The 16,769-nt window shown below is 42.6% G+C and overlaps 1 protein-coding gene across 3 annotated transcripts in view; it reads right to left on the bottom strand.

Annotated features, from left to right (window-relative positions):
- Positions 1-16,769, bottom strand: part of LOC140191299 (cAMP-dependent protein kinase catalytic subunit alpha-like) — a 221,446-nt gene that overhangs the window by 20,539 nt on the left and 184,138 nt on the right. For all 3 annotated transcript variants that reach the window (XM_072248576.1, XM_072248575.1, XM_072248577.1), the window contains exons 5-6: positions 15,414-15,496; positions 7,059-7,185 (exon numbers count right to left, since the gene is read on the bottom strand). In XM_072248576.1, the coding sequence (XP_072104677.1) occupies positions 7,059-7,185; positions 15,414-15,496 (210 nt within the window). The remainder of the gene's footprint in view (positions 1-7,058; positions 7,186-15,413; positions 15,497-16,769) is intronic.

Genomic DNA, 16,769 nt, shown 5'->3' with positions numbered 1-16,769 from the left:
TACCTTCCAATCCTATGTCATCTCTTTCCAATGATTTAATATTATTTCTTATACACAGAGCCACACCACACCCTCTGCCTACTCACTTATCTTTCCAATATACCATATATCATAAGACCATAAGACAAAGGAGCAGAAGTAGGCCATTCGGCCCATCGAGTCTGCTCCGCCATTTATCATGAGCTGATCCATTTTATCCTATTTAGTCCCACTGCCCCGCCTTCTCACCATAACCTTTGATGCCCTGGCTACTCAGATACCTATCAATCTCTGCCTTAAATACACCCAATGACTTGGCCTCCACTGCTGCCCGTGGCAACAAATTCCATAGATTCACCACCCTCTGACTAAAAAAATTTTTCCGCATTTCTGTTCTGAAAGGGCGCCCTTCAACCCTGAAGTCGTGCTCTCTCGTACTAGACTCCCCCATTATGGGAAACAACTTTGCCACATCCACTCTGTCCATGCCTTTTAACATTCGAAATATTTCTATGAGGTCTCCCCTCATTCTTCTAAACTCCAAGGAATACAGTCCAAGAGCGGACAAACGTTCCTCATATGTTAACCCTCTCATTCCCAGAATCATTCTAGTGAATCTTCTCTGTACCCTCTCCAACGTCAGCACATCCTTTCTTAAATAAGGAGACCAAAACTGCCCACAGTACTCCAAGTGAGGTCTCACTAGCACCTTATAGAGCCTCAACATCACATCCCTGCTCCTATACTCTATTCCTCTAGAAATGAATGCCAACATTGCATTTGCCTTCTTCACTACCAACTCAACCTGGAGGTTAACTTTAAGGGAATCCTGTACGAGGACTCCCAAGTCCCGTTGCATCTCAGAACTTTGAATTCTTTCCCCATTTAAATAATAGTCTGCCCGTTTATTTTTTCTGCCAAAGTGCACAACCATACACTTTCCAACATTGTACTTCATTTGTCACTTCTCTGCCCTTTCTTCCAATCTATCCAAGTCTCTCTGCAGACTCTCCGTTTCCTCAGCACTACCGGCCCCTCCACCTATCTTCGTATCGTCAGCAAACTTAGCCACAAAGCCATCTATTCCATAATCCAAATCGTTGATGTACAATGTAAAAAGAAGCGGCCCCAACACTGATCCCTGTGGAACACCACTGGTAACCAGCAGCCAACCAGAATAGGATCCCTTTATTCGCACTCTCTGTTTCCTGCCAATCAGCCAACGCTCTATCCATGTACGTAACTTTCCCGTAATTCCATGGGCTCTTATCTTGTTAAGTAGCCTCATGTGTGGCACCTTGTCAAAGGCCTTCTGAAAATCCAAATATACAACATCCACTGCACCTCCCTTGCCTAGCCTACCGGTAATTTCCTCAAAAAAATTGTAATAGGTTTGTCAGGCAGGATTTTCCTTTAAGGAATCCATGCTGAGTTCTGCCTATCTTGTCATATGCCTCCAGGTACTCTGTAACCTCATCCTTGACAATCGACTCCAACAACTTCCCAACCACCAACGTCAAGCTAACAGGTCTATAATTTCCTTTTTACTTCCTTGCCCCCTTCTTAAATAGCGGAGTGACATTTGCAATCTTCCAGTCTTCCGGAACCATGCCAGAATCTATCGACTTTTGAAAGATCATCGCTAATGCCTCCGCAATCTCCAAAGCTACTTCCTTCAGAACACAAGGGTGCATTCCATCTGGTCCAGGAGATTTATCGACCTTTAGCCTATTCAGCTTCCTGAGTACTTTCTCTGTCGTAATTGTGACTGCGCACACTTCTCTTCCCTGCCACCCTTGAGTGTCCGGTATCCTGCTGTCTTCCTCAGTGAAGACTGATGCAAAATACTTGTTCAGTTCCTCTGCCATCTCCTCATCTCCCATTACAATTTCTCCAGTATCATTTTCTATCGGTCCTATATCTACTCTCACCTGTCTTTTACTCTTCATATACTTGAAAAAGCTTTTAGTATCCTCTTTGATATTATTTGCTAGTTTCCTTTCATAGTTAATCTTTTCTCTCTTAATGACCTTCTTGGTTTCCTTTTGTAAGGTTTTAAAGACTTCCCAATCCTCTGTCTTCCCACTAATTTTTGCTTCCTTGTATGCCCTCTCCTTAGCTTTAACTTTGGCTTTGACTTCTCGTCAACCACGGTTGCATCCTTTTTCCACTCGAAAATTTCTTCTTTTTTGGAATATACCTGTCTTGTACATTCCTCATTTCTCGCATAAACTCCAGCCACTGCTGCTCTGCCGTCTTTCCCGCCAGTGTCTCCTTCCAGTCAACTTTGGCCAGTTCCTCTCTCATGCCACTGTAGTTTCCTTTACTCCACTGAAACACCGACACATCAGATTTCGGCTTCTCTTTTTCTAATTTCACAGTGAACTCAATCATGTTATGATCACTGCCTCCTAAGGGTTCTTTCACCTCAATCTCTCCAATCACCTCCGGTTCATTACACAATACCCAGTCCAGTACAGCCGATCCCCTAGTGGGCTCAACAACAAGCTGTTCTAAAAAGCCATCTCGCAGACATTCTACAAATTCTCTCTCTTGAGATCCAGTGCCGACCTGATTTTTCCAATCTACTCGCATGTTAAAATCCCCCACAATTATCATAACACTGCCCTCCTGACAAGCCTTTTCTATTCTCAGTTGTAATTTGTAGTCCACATCCCTGCAGCTGTTTGGAGGCCTATAAATAACTGCCATCGGGGTCCTTTTACCCCTGCTATTCCTTAGCTCAACCCATAAAGATTCTGCACCTTCCGATCCTATATCACCTCTTTCTAATAATTTAATATCATTTCTTACCAATAAAGCCACGCCTCCCCCTCTGCCTACCTTCCTATCCTTCCGATACACCGTGTATCCTTGGATGTTCAGCTCCCAGAGACATGCATCCTTTAGCCAGGTCTCAGTGATGGCCACAATATCATACCTGCCAATCTGTAGCTGTACAACAAGATCATCCACCTTATTTCTTATGCTGCGTGCATTTAAGTACAACACCTTAAGACCAGTATTTGATACTTTTTGCTTTGATTTCACTGCAACTTTATTGCACTGCAACTCATCCCAATGGCTACACATTTGCCCCATCACCTGCCTGTCTTTCCTGACATCTTTACTGCTCACTATCTTAGATTTATTTCTGTTTTCCCCTTCCTCCGCTCTATCATTCCGGTTCCCATCCCCCTGCCAAATTAGTTTAAACCCTCCCTAACACCTCTATTAAACTTTCCCACCAGGATATTGGTCCCCTTCGGGTTCAGGTGTAACCTGTCCTTTTTGAACAGGTCATACTTCCCCCAGAAGAGATCCCAATTATTCAAGAATCTGAAGCCCTGCCCCCTACACCAGTCTCTCAGCCAGGCATTCATCTGCCAGGTCCAACTACTCTTGCCCTCGCTAGCACGTGGCACAGGTAGCAATCCCGAGATTACTACCCTGGAGGTCCTGCTTCTCAGCTTCCTTCCTAACTCCTGGAAATCTGTCTTCAGGACCTCCTCCTTTGTCCTATCTATGTCATTGGTACCAACATGTACCAAGACAACTGGCTGCTCACCCTCCCCCTTTAGAATATTCAGGACCTGATCCGAGACATCCCGTGGAGACATATCCTTGGACGTTAAGCTCCCAATGGCAGCCATCCTTTAGCCAAGTTTCAGAGATGGCCAGAATGTTATTATTTGCCAATTTGTAGTTGAACTTCAGGATCATTCATTTTATTCCTTATGCTGCATGCATTCAAATACAATACCCTCAGTCCAGTATTTGTTGCTTTCTGTTTTAACTGCACCACACCTCTATTACCCTGTAACTCATGCCACTGGCTATGATTAAGCCTCATCTCCTGCCTGTTCTTTCTATAATCTCTGTTGCACACTTTCTTTGATTTATTTCTGTTTTCCCCTTCCTCAGCCCTATCACTCCGGTTCCCATCCCCCTGCCAAATTAGTTTAAACCCTCCCTAACAGCTCTGTTAAATGTGCCCGCTAGGATATTGCACCCCTTTGGGGTCAGGTGTACCCGGCCTTTTTGTACAGGTCGTACCTCCCCCAGAAGAGGTCCCAGTGATCCAGGAATCTGAATCCTTGCCCCCTACACCAGTCTCTCAGCCACACATTAACATGCCTGATCATGCTATTCTTGCACTTGCTAGCCCATGGCACAGGCAGCAATCCTGAGATTACTACCCTAGAGGTCCTGCCTTTCAGCTTCCTAACCCCCTGAATTCTCTCTTCAGCACCTCCTCCCTTTTTCCACCTACGTCACTGGTACCAATGTGTACCAAGACTTCTGGCTGTTTGCCTTCTCCCTCCAGAATAGTCTGCACTCGATCCGAGATATCCTGTACCCTGGCACCTGGGAGGCAACACACCATGCGGGTATCTCTATCGGGCTGACAGAACCTCCTGTTTGTTCCCCTCACTATGGAATCCCTTATGACTACTGCACTCCTCATCTTCCTCTTCCCCTTCTGCACCATGGAACCAGGCTCAGTGCCAGAGGTCTGATCGCCGTGGTCATCCTCTATCAGGTCATCTCCTTCAACTGCATCCAAAACGACATAACGATTACTGAGGAGAATGGCCATAAGGGTGCTCTCTACTATCTGAGCTCTTTCCCTCACTTCCCTGACCATCACCCACTTATCTAACTCCTGCAGCCTCGGGGTGACTAACCCCCTGTAGCTCCTATCTGTCTCCTGTTCATTCTCCCTAATAAACTATAGGTCATGGAGCCGCAGCTCCAGATCCCTAGCTGTTAGATTAGTAATTAAATGCCCATCTAAACTAATTACTCTTGCCTACACAATGTCCACATCTCTCTGGTTTCTGCATATTCATGTGCCTGTTTAAGAGCCTCTTAAACACCTCTGTCATATTTGCCTCCACTGCCAATCCTGGCAGCAAATTCTAATTACCTTGCCCCAGCCATTTCCTTTAAACTAAAACCCACCCCACCCCAAACTTAAACTCACATCATCCGGTGTCAGTTTGACCTTGGGAAACATATTACTGTCAATGACTTGTTTCACATTCCCTTCCCAGTGATGTTGCCACATTCTACCAATCTCAGTTACATTGTTATTGACACCTGAGCATTGCTTTTTGCACTCTCTCAGATTGTACTATGTTTAGAAATTGCATGACGGATTGACTGATTGATTTGGTTGTTCGTTGTATCCAATGATGACAGGAAACCTGTGCGAGAGAGCTTTTAAAGTGGAAAAGCAGTTCTACTCTCTTGACTCTTGGAAGGCCAGGTCCAGTACTCATCATGTCTGGGGTCTTCCCTGAATGCAGTGGATGACCATGATTTATTCTGTGTCTTATCATGCTCTTCGTTCTCCATGAAATGTTGCAGAAAGAGCTTCCTGGCCATTGAACCTCACTGTTGATCTCATCTGCTCAGTGTGCCAAAACTGACTTGGCATGCTAGGACAGGGATGTCCCTATCTCACCGGTATATGAGGCCTACCAGCTACCCTCACCGGGTTTAGCCCACCTGTCAAGGCAGTGTACTGGGGTGTGGCCACCGTCACAGATACTTTGAGTGTTTGGTGTAGACCAAAGGTGAGTGAGCTGCCCCAGCAAGCCCCTTCACCAGAGGAGCTACCCCTTCCCTGGGCACCCTATCCACCAATCAGAAACTACATAATGCTTAACAAAAGCTTTGTGAAATATACTTTCTAGGCCATACAAATACACCACTTCCTCCTTTATCATCTGAGGCAATCCTTCCTGAATTTTACTTCATCAAAGTTTGCTGCTGGTTCATGATATGAAATTAAATGGTTCATTTTGTCGGCTTTACATTTGCCGTTGTACTAACTGACACTGGTCATTTCCGGTTTTGGAGATCAAGTGCAACACTAAACAAAAATTGTCTTTTGAGGAACAGAAAGCAATGTGTAGAGAAAGCAATTTAGAAATGAACTAGTCTTAGGTCCAATGGTGATCACTGTATTTGTAAACATGACTGGGCATAGTTTGATTTCAAAGGTCTGAAACTGTCTACATGTGTAGTCACTGCCTTTTGGTGGCATTCAGTACTGCTGCTATGTCGGTTGAGTCAAGATCGCACAACAGAGTTCTTCAAACCTTCAGTGAGAGTTGGATGAGCTACAAAGCTGATAAAACTATCTTTTTGCATTTATAATCACACACATACAGGTACCACTTGTAGCAGATGGTAATGCAGCCAGTGATGCAGTGATTCTTTTGTATTTGCAAAGTCTGTTGTTTTTTGCACACTGGTTGTCCACAATGTTGGGTGTGATCTTTCATTGATTCTCTTAGGGTTATTGGATTTATAAAGTATGCCCATAAGAAAATGAATTTTTGGGTTGTATATGGTGCCATATAAAGTACTGTACAAAAGTCTTATGCACATATGTATAGCTTGGGCACCTAGGACTTTTGCACAGTCCTGTATTTATCAACATGAAGTGGACAGCAAGTCTGTAAATTTGGTGGAAAATTGTAAACTCTGCCAGCTCCATCATGGGCACTAGCCTCCACAGCATCCAGGACACTTTCAAAAAAGGCCATGCCTCAAAAAGGCGGCATTCATCATTAAGGACCCCCATCACCCTGGTCATGCCCTCTTTTCATTACCACCATCAAGGAGGAAATACAGGAGCCTGAAGATACACACTTACCATTTTGGCAACAGCTTCTTCCCCTCTGCCATCAGATTCCTGAATGGACAATGAACCCAGGAACACTACCTTGGTATTTTTTCTCTCTTTTTGGGCTACATATTCTATTTAATTTACTTTTTTATACATATCTACTTCTTATTGTAAGTTATAGTCTCTATTATTATGTATTGCAATGTACTGCTGCCTCAAAACAACAAATTTCAGCACATACGCCAGTGATATTAAACCTGATTCTGATTCTTTCCTGTCATTGCTCCTTGACACGGAGCTCCTCGGAGTGATTCCCTTGTGTTCAAATTCTTGGGAGCACACTGAGCCCAGGCCTCTGCACTCTACCTAGGCTGAGTATATCGCAGACATTTCATTTTCAAGATTTTCTCTGTACAAACAGAGCATCACACCGTACCTGAATATAGCCGGAATTGTCAATCAGTATATTTTCAGGTTTCAGATCTCTGTACAGAAGATCTAGTGAGTGAAGGTATTCGAAGGCGAGTACAATCTGTGCTGCATAAAATCGTGAGTGAGGTTCACTGGAAATAAGAAAAGGGTTATTAGATTCAGTCTCAACAGCAGTGAGGTAAGAAACATTTTGTTCAATATGGCGAGTTCCAGACAGACACAAAAATCTCAGTGCAGACTGGTGTCCTGCTTAGCCAACTGAAGGAAACTTCTGGAAGAAAAGAATGTAAAACTGAAGGGAGAGAAGAAAGAAAAATGGCTGCATTAAGGATTATCGTTTGGCCAGCAGAATTTGTTCAGAGATAGCTATGTAACGGACTGTACAGATAATGAGTGTCAAGACACACTGGACATTTGAACAAGGCTGTATTATTCTCATTTATTGAGCATGCTATCTGTCAAAGCAGCCTTTGTTAGTAATCCGTGATCGACAGTGTTGTTTGGTTTTTGCAGCTGTAGATAAATGCATCGCCTACATTTCAAATTGCATGAGAACTCAGACCTATTTTTATCACATCTATTTCCTCTCTCTTACTCATTATCATCCAGCTTGCTGTACACCTTGGGCTTTAATGGAGTAACACATTTAGAGCATTTTACAATTAGGTACTCTTTGGAGAGGAACAAACATCAGTGTTGTACAGAGTCATTCAAAGATACACAGGGTTGGGAGAACAGAATCGAAGAGGGGTGATGACAGTGAAAGAGAGAGAGAGGGTGGAAGAGGGGTTCATGGGAGGGGGCCAGTGGGGAGCAAGGGGACCGGGAGGGAGGGCAAGGGTTAGAAACTGCAGAGGGAGGGTTGGGAGACAGCGAAGTGAGATAGGGCCAATGGGGAGGAGAGGCTGCAAAAGCAAAGGGGCCCGGGGAGAGGGAGGAAGGGAGGGAGGGGGTACGAGTGAGCTGAGGGAGAGGGTGGGAGAGAGTGGAGTGAGGGAAAGGGTGTGAGAGGTGTAATATTGATGTGACTCGGACACCGCTGTAGATTGAACAACCACGTTTATTCACCAGACTTCCATTTTTACTTCTCCACGTCTTGATGTCATACGCACTCTGACGCTACGAATACTCACACAATACATTACATCCTCCTTCTCAAGACTTTTTTTTAACAACACTGTGAATTACCAAAACAATGCCTCTAGGTACGCCCTTCTTACAGTGCAACAACCATGACATCAACTAAAAAAAAATCTTACCTTCTTGTACTGTATTCTGCATTGTATCTTACAATACTAACAGCAGTGTATTTTCTTCTACTAACATAGACTAATAAACCTTTTATTTCACACCCTGGAACTTACGACATGTGTGACTTTGCCTCAAACTGTGTGAGACTGTATGTATGTCTAGTCTCTGTATCTAGCTGGAAGTTTGACTTGTCTCCCAGACCGTGTGTGATACAACTGTGACTGTGCTTGTCCTTCATCCGTGTCAGTCTCTCGAGTGACCTCTGTGTCTTTGCAGTCTGCATCACTCTTGGTGTTGTTTGTTTCCATGTCTGTATATGTGGAAGTGTCCTGTGCATCTGTACGTGGAAACTCCCACTCGCCTGTCTTCAGCAGATGCTTCCTGTTCCTCCTGTAGACTCTTCCATCCGGCGTGCGAACTATGAAGGATCTTGGTTGCTGATGTCTGTTCACAACCACAGCTGGTTGCCAAGTGTCTCCTCTCTGTATTCTGACATTTTCACCTGTATGCAGATCTGGCAACTGTCTTGTATGTCTGTCTTAGTAGCTCTTTTGCTTTATTTGCTTGTACTTTTGCTTGTCATGTACTTGAGCATTACCTTCAGGAGTCAGTAGAGTTGTGGATGTTGGCAGTTTGGACTTCAGACGACGTCCCATCAACAGCTGCGCAGGAGAGAACCCCACACCCTCAATCGGTGTGTTGTGGTATTCAAGCAGAGCAATGTAAGGGTCACCGTTGCTGCTTTGTGCCTTCTTGAGCATGTTCTTGACAGTTTATACAGTTCTCTCTGCTTGTCCATTAGACTGAGTGTGCCCTGGACTGGAAGTAACATGTTGAAATTCCCAGCTTCCTGAGAACCCTCTGAGCTCACCACTGGCATATTGTGGACCATTGTCACTAACGACAATATCTGGAATACCATGTCTTGCGAATGTCGACTTCATTGTGGTAATGACAACTCGACTGGACGTGTCACTTAACTTGGCGATCTCTGGATATTTTGAATAGTAGCCCACACAAAGCAGATATTCTGCACCATTGTAGTGAAAGAAATCTGTGCCAATCTTCTCCCATGGTCTTCCTGGTAGTGGTAGCTGTACCACAGCTCTGACCTTTTCATCATCTGGTTTTAGCCCATCAGCACTGAGTACATGACCTATGTATTTGATCTCTGTAATTTTGATCTTACCTTTACTTTTGTTCAGTTTTAGGTTGTACTCACGTGCTCTCTCCAGGAGCTTCCTCAGTCTCTGATCACGTTCCTCAATTGTGTCACCCCATATCAGCAAATCATCAATGATGTTGACCACCCCGTCCAGGCCTTCAATCATTTGCGCCACGGATCTCTGGAATACCTCTGATGCAGAAGAAATCCCAAAGGGTAGATGCAGGAAACGATATCTCCCTATGGACGTGTTGAAAGTACATAATTTGGAACTTTCTTCATCCAGTTTGATCTGCCAGAAACCTTGATTTGTGTCTAATACTGAAAAGTATTTCGCATTAGGCATGCGAGAGACAACCTCTTCAACTGTGAGCAGCGGATAGTGCACTCTTTTGATGGCTTAGTTGAGATCTTGTGGATCCATGCAAATCCTCATCTTTATTTCTGTGACCACTGTCACCATACTATTCACCCAATCGGCCAGTTCTATTTGTCTTGTTATGACTCCCATCTGTTCCAGTCTGTGTAGCTCCTCCACTATTTGATCCCTGAGAGCTACTGGAATCTTTCTCGGGGCAAGCATGACTGGTGCAATAGTTGGATCAATCTGGATATGGTGTTTCTCTGGTAAACATCCTAATCCAGAAAACAAGTCATCAAAGTCATTTTCTTTTTCAACACCATAGATTCGCTTCACCAGGCCTAGCTTTGTGCATGTTGCTTTGCCCAGTATTGCTGGAACATGTTGCTGTACTATTTCAAACTCGATCTTGTATTGTTGACCTTTGTACACACAGGTGAGTGCTTTTTTTGCCCAATGGCGCCGTCTTGTGGCCGAAATATGCAACAAGCTTGCAGGTGGATTTTCTCAGTCTTCCTCAGATGTCCAGTGAGTTGAATGTTTCTGCTGATTACATTGCACTTTGCCCCAGTGTCAAGCTTAAATGTCACATTCCTCCTGTATATTATCCAATCTTGAGTCCAATGATCTTCATCCTCCATCTCTGCATTGTCAATATTCTTGATGCATACCTCCTGTTCCACTTCAACTGTGCCAATGAACATGTCACTGTTGCCCTCACTCTGTTCCACAGCATGCATTTTCCTTGTGTGCTCCTTCGATCTGCACATCTTTGCAAAGTGATTTCTTTTCTGGCCCTTTGGTGAGGTAACTTGACAGGGTTGCCCCGGTGAGGAAAGGTGACTTACTGGCACTCGCTTCGGGGGGCAACTAGGCTTGCTCCAGCCAGATGACATTGGCTTGCAGTACTTTTGGTGACTTTGCGAACACTCTCGTGCCGAGCGGCTGAAAGCCGGAGACAATAAACTGCTGGTTCAGCTGAGAGTAAATTGCCTCCAATCACCAAGCCCAAGGGACACGGGAAAACAGGGAACCAAAGGGAAACAAGGAGTCAACGGTCTGGATCATAACATAAACAAAGTAAATTTAAAGGGACTCCAATAGGACTATGACAAAAAGTTTAGGGGTAACATGAGGGGGAACTTCTTTACTCAGAGAGTGGTAGCTGTGTGTAACGAGCTTCCAGCAGAAGTGGTTGAGGCAGGTTCGATGTTGTCGTTTAAAGTTAAATTGGACAGCTATATGGACAGGAAAGGAATGGGCAGGTTGGTGGAACTAGGTGAGAGTAAGAGTTTCGGCATGGACTAGAAGGGCTGAGATGGCCTGCTTCCATGCTGTAATTGTTATATGGTTATATAACTTGCATGTCTGACCAACGGCTGGATATTTTCTGTATCCATGTTTATAACCACATCTGTTGCAGTTAACTTCCTTTTGCTCATCCTGTGGAGCTGGCTTTGTCTTACTCTTGTCAGTTTTCACAGTTCCTTCTGTTTTTGATTTCTTCCCCCCCAGCGAGTTTCACAGTTTTTATTTTGTGCACTTCAGTCTCTTCATTGAGCACTTTAACCTGACTTGACGTGATCTCGCTGGCACGTCAAACATCAATCGCCTTTTCTAATCTAATATCTGCCTCTCTCAATAGCCTGCCTCTCACTTGATCATCCCGTATGCCGCATACAATCCTGTCACGTATTAAAGAGTCATGCAGTTGTCCAAACTCACAGTTTTTTCCCTTGTTCTTCAAATCTGTTACATAGGTGTCTATGGTCTCTATTGGTCCTTGAGCCCTTGTGAAAAATCTGTGTCGGATGTACAGTAGGTTCTTTTTCAGTTCGCAGTAATCTTGAAACTTTTTCTTCAACACTTCAATTTTATCTTGCTCATCATCTTGGAAGACAAACGTGTTGTAAACCTTTATTGCCTCTCCTCCTGCCACATGCAGAAACGTTGGCTAGCTTACCTTAATATTTTATCTCCTCCCCTCCCCCATGGCTTATTTTAGTTGCCTGCTGTGGGTTTAAAGTTAACAAATCCTTTAACTTCCCACTACTTTCTGCTCTATTATATGTTCTCTCTATTGCTTTTATGTTGACTTTGACTTCCCTTGTCAGCTACGGTTGCGTCATCCTGCCTTTAGAATACCACTATTCCTTTGAAATGCATTTATCCTGCACTTTACAAATTGCTCCCAGGAACTCCAGTCATCACTGCTCTGCTGTCATCCCTGCTTGTGTCTCCTTCCAGTCAGCTTTGGCCAGCTCCTTTGTAATTCCCTTCACTATAAAATACTGATGCATTTGACTTTAGCTTCTCCATCTTAAATTGCATAGTGAATTCAATCATATTATGATCACTGCCTCCTAAGGGTTCCATTCCTTTAAGCTCCCTAATCAAATCTGGTACATTACACAACGCACAAACCAGAATAGCTGATCCCCTAGTGGGCTTAACCACAAGCTGCTCTAAAAGCCACCTTATTGGCGTTCTACAAATTCTCTCTCTCGGAATTCAGCACCAACCTAACTTTCCCCAAGCTACCTGCATATTGAAATCACGCCCCCCCGCCCACAGGGCTATCATAGCAGTCCTTATGATTTCATTTTTAGCAACAGGGCTACACTACCCTCCACTGCCTACCTGCCTCTCTTTTTGATACGATGTCTATCCTTGGATGTTAAGCACCCAACTATAATCTTCTTTCAGTCACGACTCAGTAATGCCCACAACATCATTCTGCCAATCTCTAATTGTGCTACAAGATCCTCTATTTTATTCTGTATACTGTGTGCATTCAAATATAAAACCTTCAATCCTGTATCCAACACCCTTTTCAATTTTGTCCCTCTTCTACGCCTCAACTCATCCCACTGACTGCAATTTTGCCCTATCATCTGCCTGTCCTTCCTAACAGACACTGCTTCTGTTTGTAAACCAACTATCCCATCTTCAGTACTATCATTCCGTTTCCCATCTCCCCCGCCAATTTAGTTTAAACTCTACCCAACTGCTCTAGCAAACCTGCCACGAGGATATAGGTTCCCCTCAGGGTCGGATGTAACCAGTTCCTTTTATACCTTCATACCTTCCCCAAAAGAGATCCCAATGATCCAGAAATCTAAAACCATGCCCACTGCATCAGTTTCTCAGCCATGCATTCATCTGCCAAATCACCCTATTCTTACCCTCACTGGTGTGTGGCACAGGCAGCAATCCAGAGATTGCTACCATGTAGGTTCTGCTTTTCAGCTTACTTCCTCTCCTCCTTCAGGACCTCCTCATTTTTCCTACCTATGTTGGTGGTACCAATGTATACCAAGACTTCTGGCTGCTCACACTCCCCCTTTAGAAGGTAAAGAACGATTTATAGAAAGAGTGACATGGAGAAAAAGAATGGAACCTCATGAAGGAGGATTTGAGATAAATAAAATTACGAGGGATGTACATAAGGTAGATAATAGGAAACATTTCTTTACAGTTGAAGCAGCAAAAACTAAGGGTCAAAGTTTTAAGAGAATGGGTAAGAGGTTTAGCGTGGACTTGAGAAGGAATTTTCTCATCGCGAAGGTGGTTGGAATCCAGAAATCTCCCTGAGTAGGTGGTGAAGCAGAGACTCTCACAGCATTTCATAAGTATCTAGACAAGTACTTGGATTCTCAAAGCGTACAAGGCTTTGGGCCAAGTGCTGGCAAATGAGATGAGCATATCTGGACACTAGTATACAATGGTCAGTATATGATGGGTCAAAGGGCATATTTCTGTCCAGTATGACTTGATAACCAACATACTCTCATGGAGACAGGAGTCCTGATGCAGAGTCTTTGCTCAAACACTTGACCGTTCCTCTGACATCACAGATGCTACCTGACTCATCTAGTAGTTTGATTCATCATATCGTTTCTTTTTAAATCTTTTTATTAAATTAGTACACACAGGGTAAAACATATAGCAACCAATACATTGTTACGATATAGATATACAAGAAATATTAACACAAAAAAAATGAAAACAACATAGGTTAGTTAAAAAATAACACGGTAATATAATTGTATACCAGTTTTCCATATAACCCCAAAAAAAACTACCGTGCCACTAAGCTATAAAGCAAAGCAATGGGCTAGCTAGGTAAATAGTAAACATAACCAGATTAAACAATCACGTCCTCAAACCCGACCTCCATTAATAGCAGATAAAATCCACGAAGGGAGTATATATATGATCAGAGAGAAAAAAAAAGTTACATTAAATGAAAATATTGAATAAAAGATCTCCAGGTCTGTTCAAATTTAACTGAAGTATCATAAAGATTACTTCTGATTTTTTTCCAAGTTTAGACACAGAATCGTTTGAGAGAACCAGAAAAACGCAGTTGGGGCATTAAACTCCTTCCGACGTTGTAAAATACACCTTTTCGCCATTAAAGTAAGAAATGCAATCAATCTACACGCTGAGGGGGATAAATTACTAGAAGTTTTAGGTAATCCAAAGATAGCAGTAATAGGATGGAGAGAAATATCACTATTCAAAACCTTTGAAATAATATTAAAAATGTCTTTCCAAAAAGTTTCCAGAGCAGCACAAGACCAAAACATATGGGTCAAGGAGGCTATCTCGTCATGACATCTATCATAAAGAGGGTTAATATGAGAATAAAAACGAGCTAATTTATCTTTAGACATGTGTGCTCTATGGACAACTTTAAACTGAATTAAGGAGTGTTTGGAACAGATAGAGGAAGTATTAACTAGTTGCAAAATATGAGCCCAGTCATCCGCCGAGATAGTAAGGCCCAATTCCTTTTCCCAGTCAGTCCTAATCTTATCGAATGGAACTATCCTGAAGTTTCATGATAATATAAATAATAGCCGTTACACCTTTCTGACACGGGTTGAGGTTAATGATAGCGTCTAAAATATTTGTAGGGGGTAACGCCAAAGGGGAAGGAAGTATGGTATTTAGAACATTTCTAACTTGCAAATATCTGAAAAAATGTGTTCTTGGTAAATTGTATTTGTTAGATATCTGTTTAAAAGACATAAGGGAACCATCTGAAAATAAGTCCAAAAACCGTGATATACCATTAGTCTTCCAAATTTGAAAGGCGCGGTCCGTAGAGGAGGGGAGAAAGAATATATTGCCAATAATAGGAATCGCTAGCACAAATTGATTAAGGTCAAAAAATTTTCGGAATTGAAACCAAATGCGTAAGGTACGTTTAACTATCGGGATACAAACCTGTTTATAGCATTTCAAATGGGAAGGATGACTCATCATATCATGCAGACCATTAAGTGCCCAGGTATACTCACCCTATTTTTCATCTCATCTTTCTCTGACTTTTGCTCTTTGGAACACATGCTTTAACTTCCAAAGTCTAAAATGTCAAACTGATATCATGAAACTAACTCAGTGTCTGGTCAACCAAGAAATACAGCTGCGGCTTGTTACGGTTTCCTGATTAGTGCTCAGTCGGTTTGTTAACTGGATGTGTCTTAATGCTGAGGTGTTGTGCAATATTAAACAAATCAGAATCCTTCATGATGAATTTATCACATAATTTCTTACAGGTTCATGACACTAACCTGAACCTCCCGCTTCTCCTTAAATGTGAAAACATCTCACCGCCCTGAATATATTCCATCACCATATACAAATTAGTGTTATCCTGAAAAGGAAAATTATACAGATTAGAAACAAGTCCTACAAAACACAAATTGTAGATGAATTCATCCTCTTCTAGTGTATAGGTGAGCAGTAGAATCAATGGGAATGTAGAGAGAATAAAATACGAGCAAACGAGTGATTGTCGGCTAGCATAGACTTACAGAGCTGAAGTGCGATTTCATTCTATCAAGTCAAGTCAAGTCACTTTTTATTGTCATTTCAACCATAACTGCTGGTACAGAACATGGTAAAAGTGAGACGATGTTTTCCAGGACCATGGTGCTACATGAAACAATACAAAAACTACACTGAACTAGTAAGAAAAAACACAAAAACTACACTAGACTACAGTCCTATCCAGGACTGCCTAAAGTGCACAAAACAGTGCAGGCACTACAATAAATAATAAACAAGACAGCAGGCACAGTAGAGGGTATAATAGGTTGGTGTCAAGCCAGACTCTGGGTATTGAGGAGTCTGATGGCTGGGGGAAGAAACTGTTACATAGTAACATGACATCTATGTTGCCTTTTCCTTGCTAACAGCATGAGAATAGGGTAGGAGTGACATGTCAGAAGATCTACAACTACAATTGTTAGATATTAGAAGCCATCACACACTTGGATTATAAGAAATACGACAAGCAAATAAATTTCTGGTCATAGAAGTGAGAATTGCTGATAGAAGTGGACAAATGTGGAATTAACTCATGGTCTTCCAGAGTTGAGTTTGCACACTGTTGCAGGGGAAAGAATAGTGACGACTAATAGCCAGTAAATCAGAATGTGGATGGTGCTAATGTACTAACAAGGAAGTGAAGACAAAAGTACAGATATGGAATGCAAGTCTCTGGAACTTAACTAATTATGTTATAGCATACATCCATTATTGTAATAGGAAATTGAATTTACTGCTAGGGCTGTCAATAATCATTTTATTCTGTAATCAGAACCTATTCCGCTACTTAATTCAAGTAGCCACAATTCAGTCATTAAGATGTTGTTTTACTGGTAATCTTGTCAACTAAGAATAAAAACAGTTCCAAACTTATGCTCAGGCAGATCAGCTTTGACTGGTCTCCTGGTGCGTATCAGTCTTTAATATTTCACCCGATATTTCAAGCACCAACTCTGTTACCTTTCAGTTTGCTGCTACATGCACACTTTGGGATTAAAGGGTGGGGTAAACTGATAAATATGTAGATTTATTATTTTTATATAGAACAGTATCATCACAGTACAGGCCCTTCAGTCCAATATATTGTGCTGACCTTT

The sequence above is a fragment of the Mobula birostris genome, chromosome 32, assembly GCF_030028105.1.
Source record: "Mobula birostris isolate sMobBir1 chromosome 32, sMobBir1.hap1, whole genome shotgun sequence".
NCBI lineage: Eukaryota > Metazoa > Chordata > Chondrichthyes > Myliobatiformes > Myliobatidae > Mobula > Mobula birostris.
Note: the sequence above shows the minus strand (reverse complement) of the source record. Positions and strands in the feature narration are given on the sequence as shown.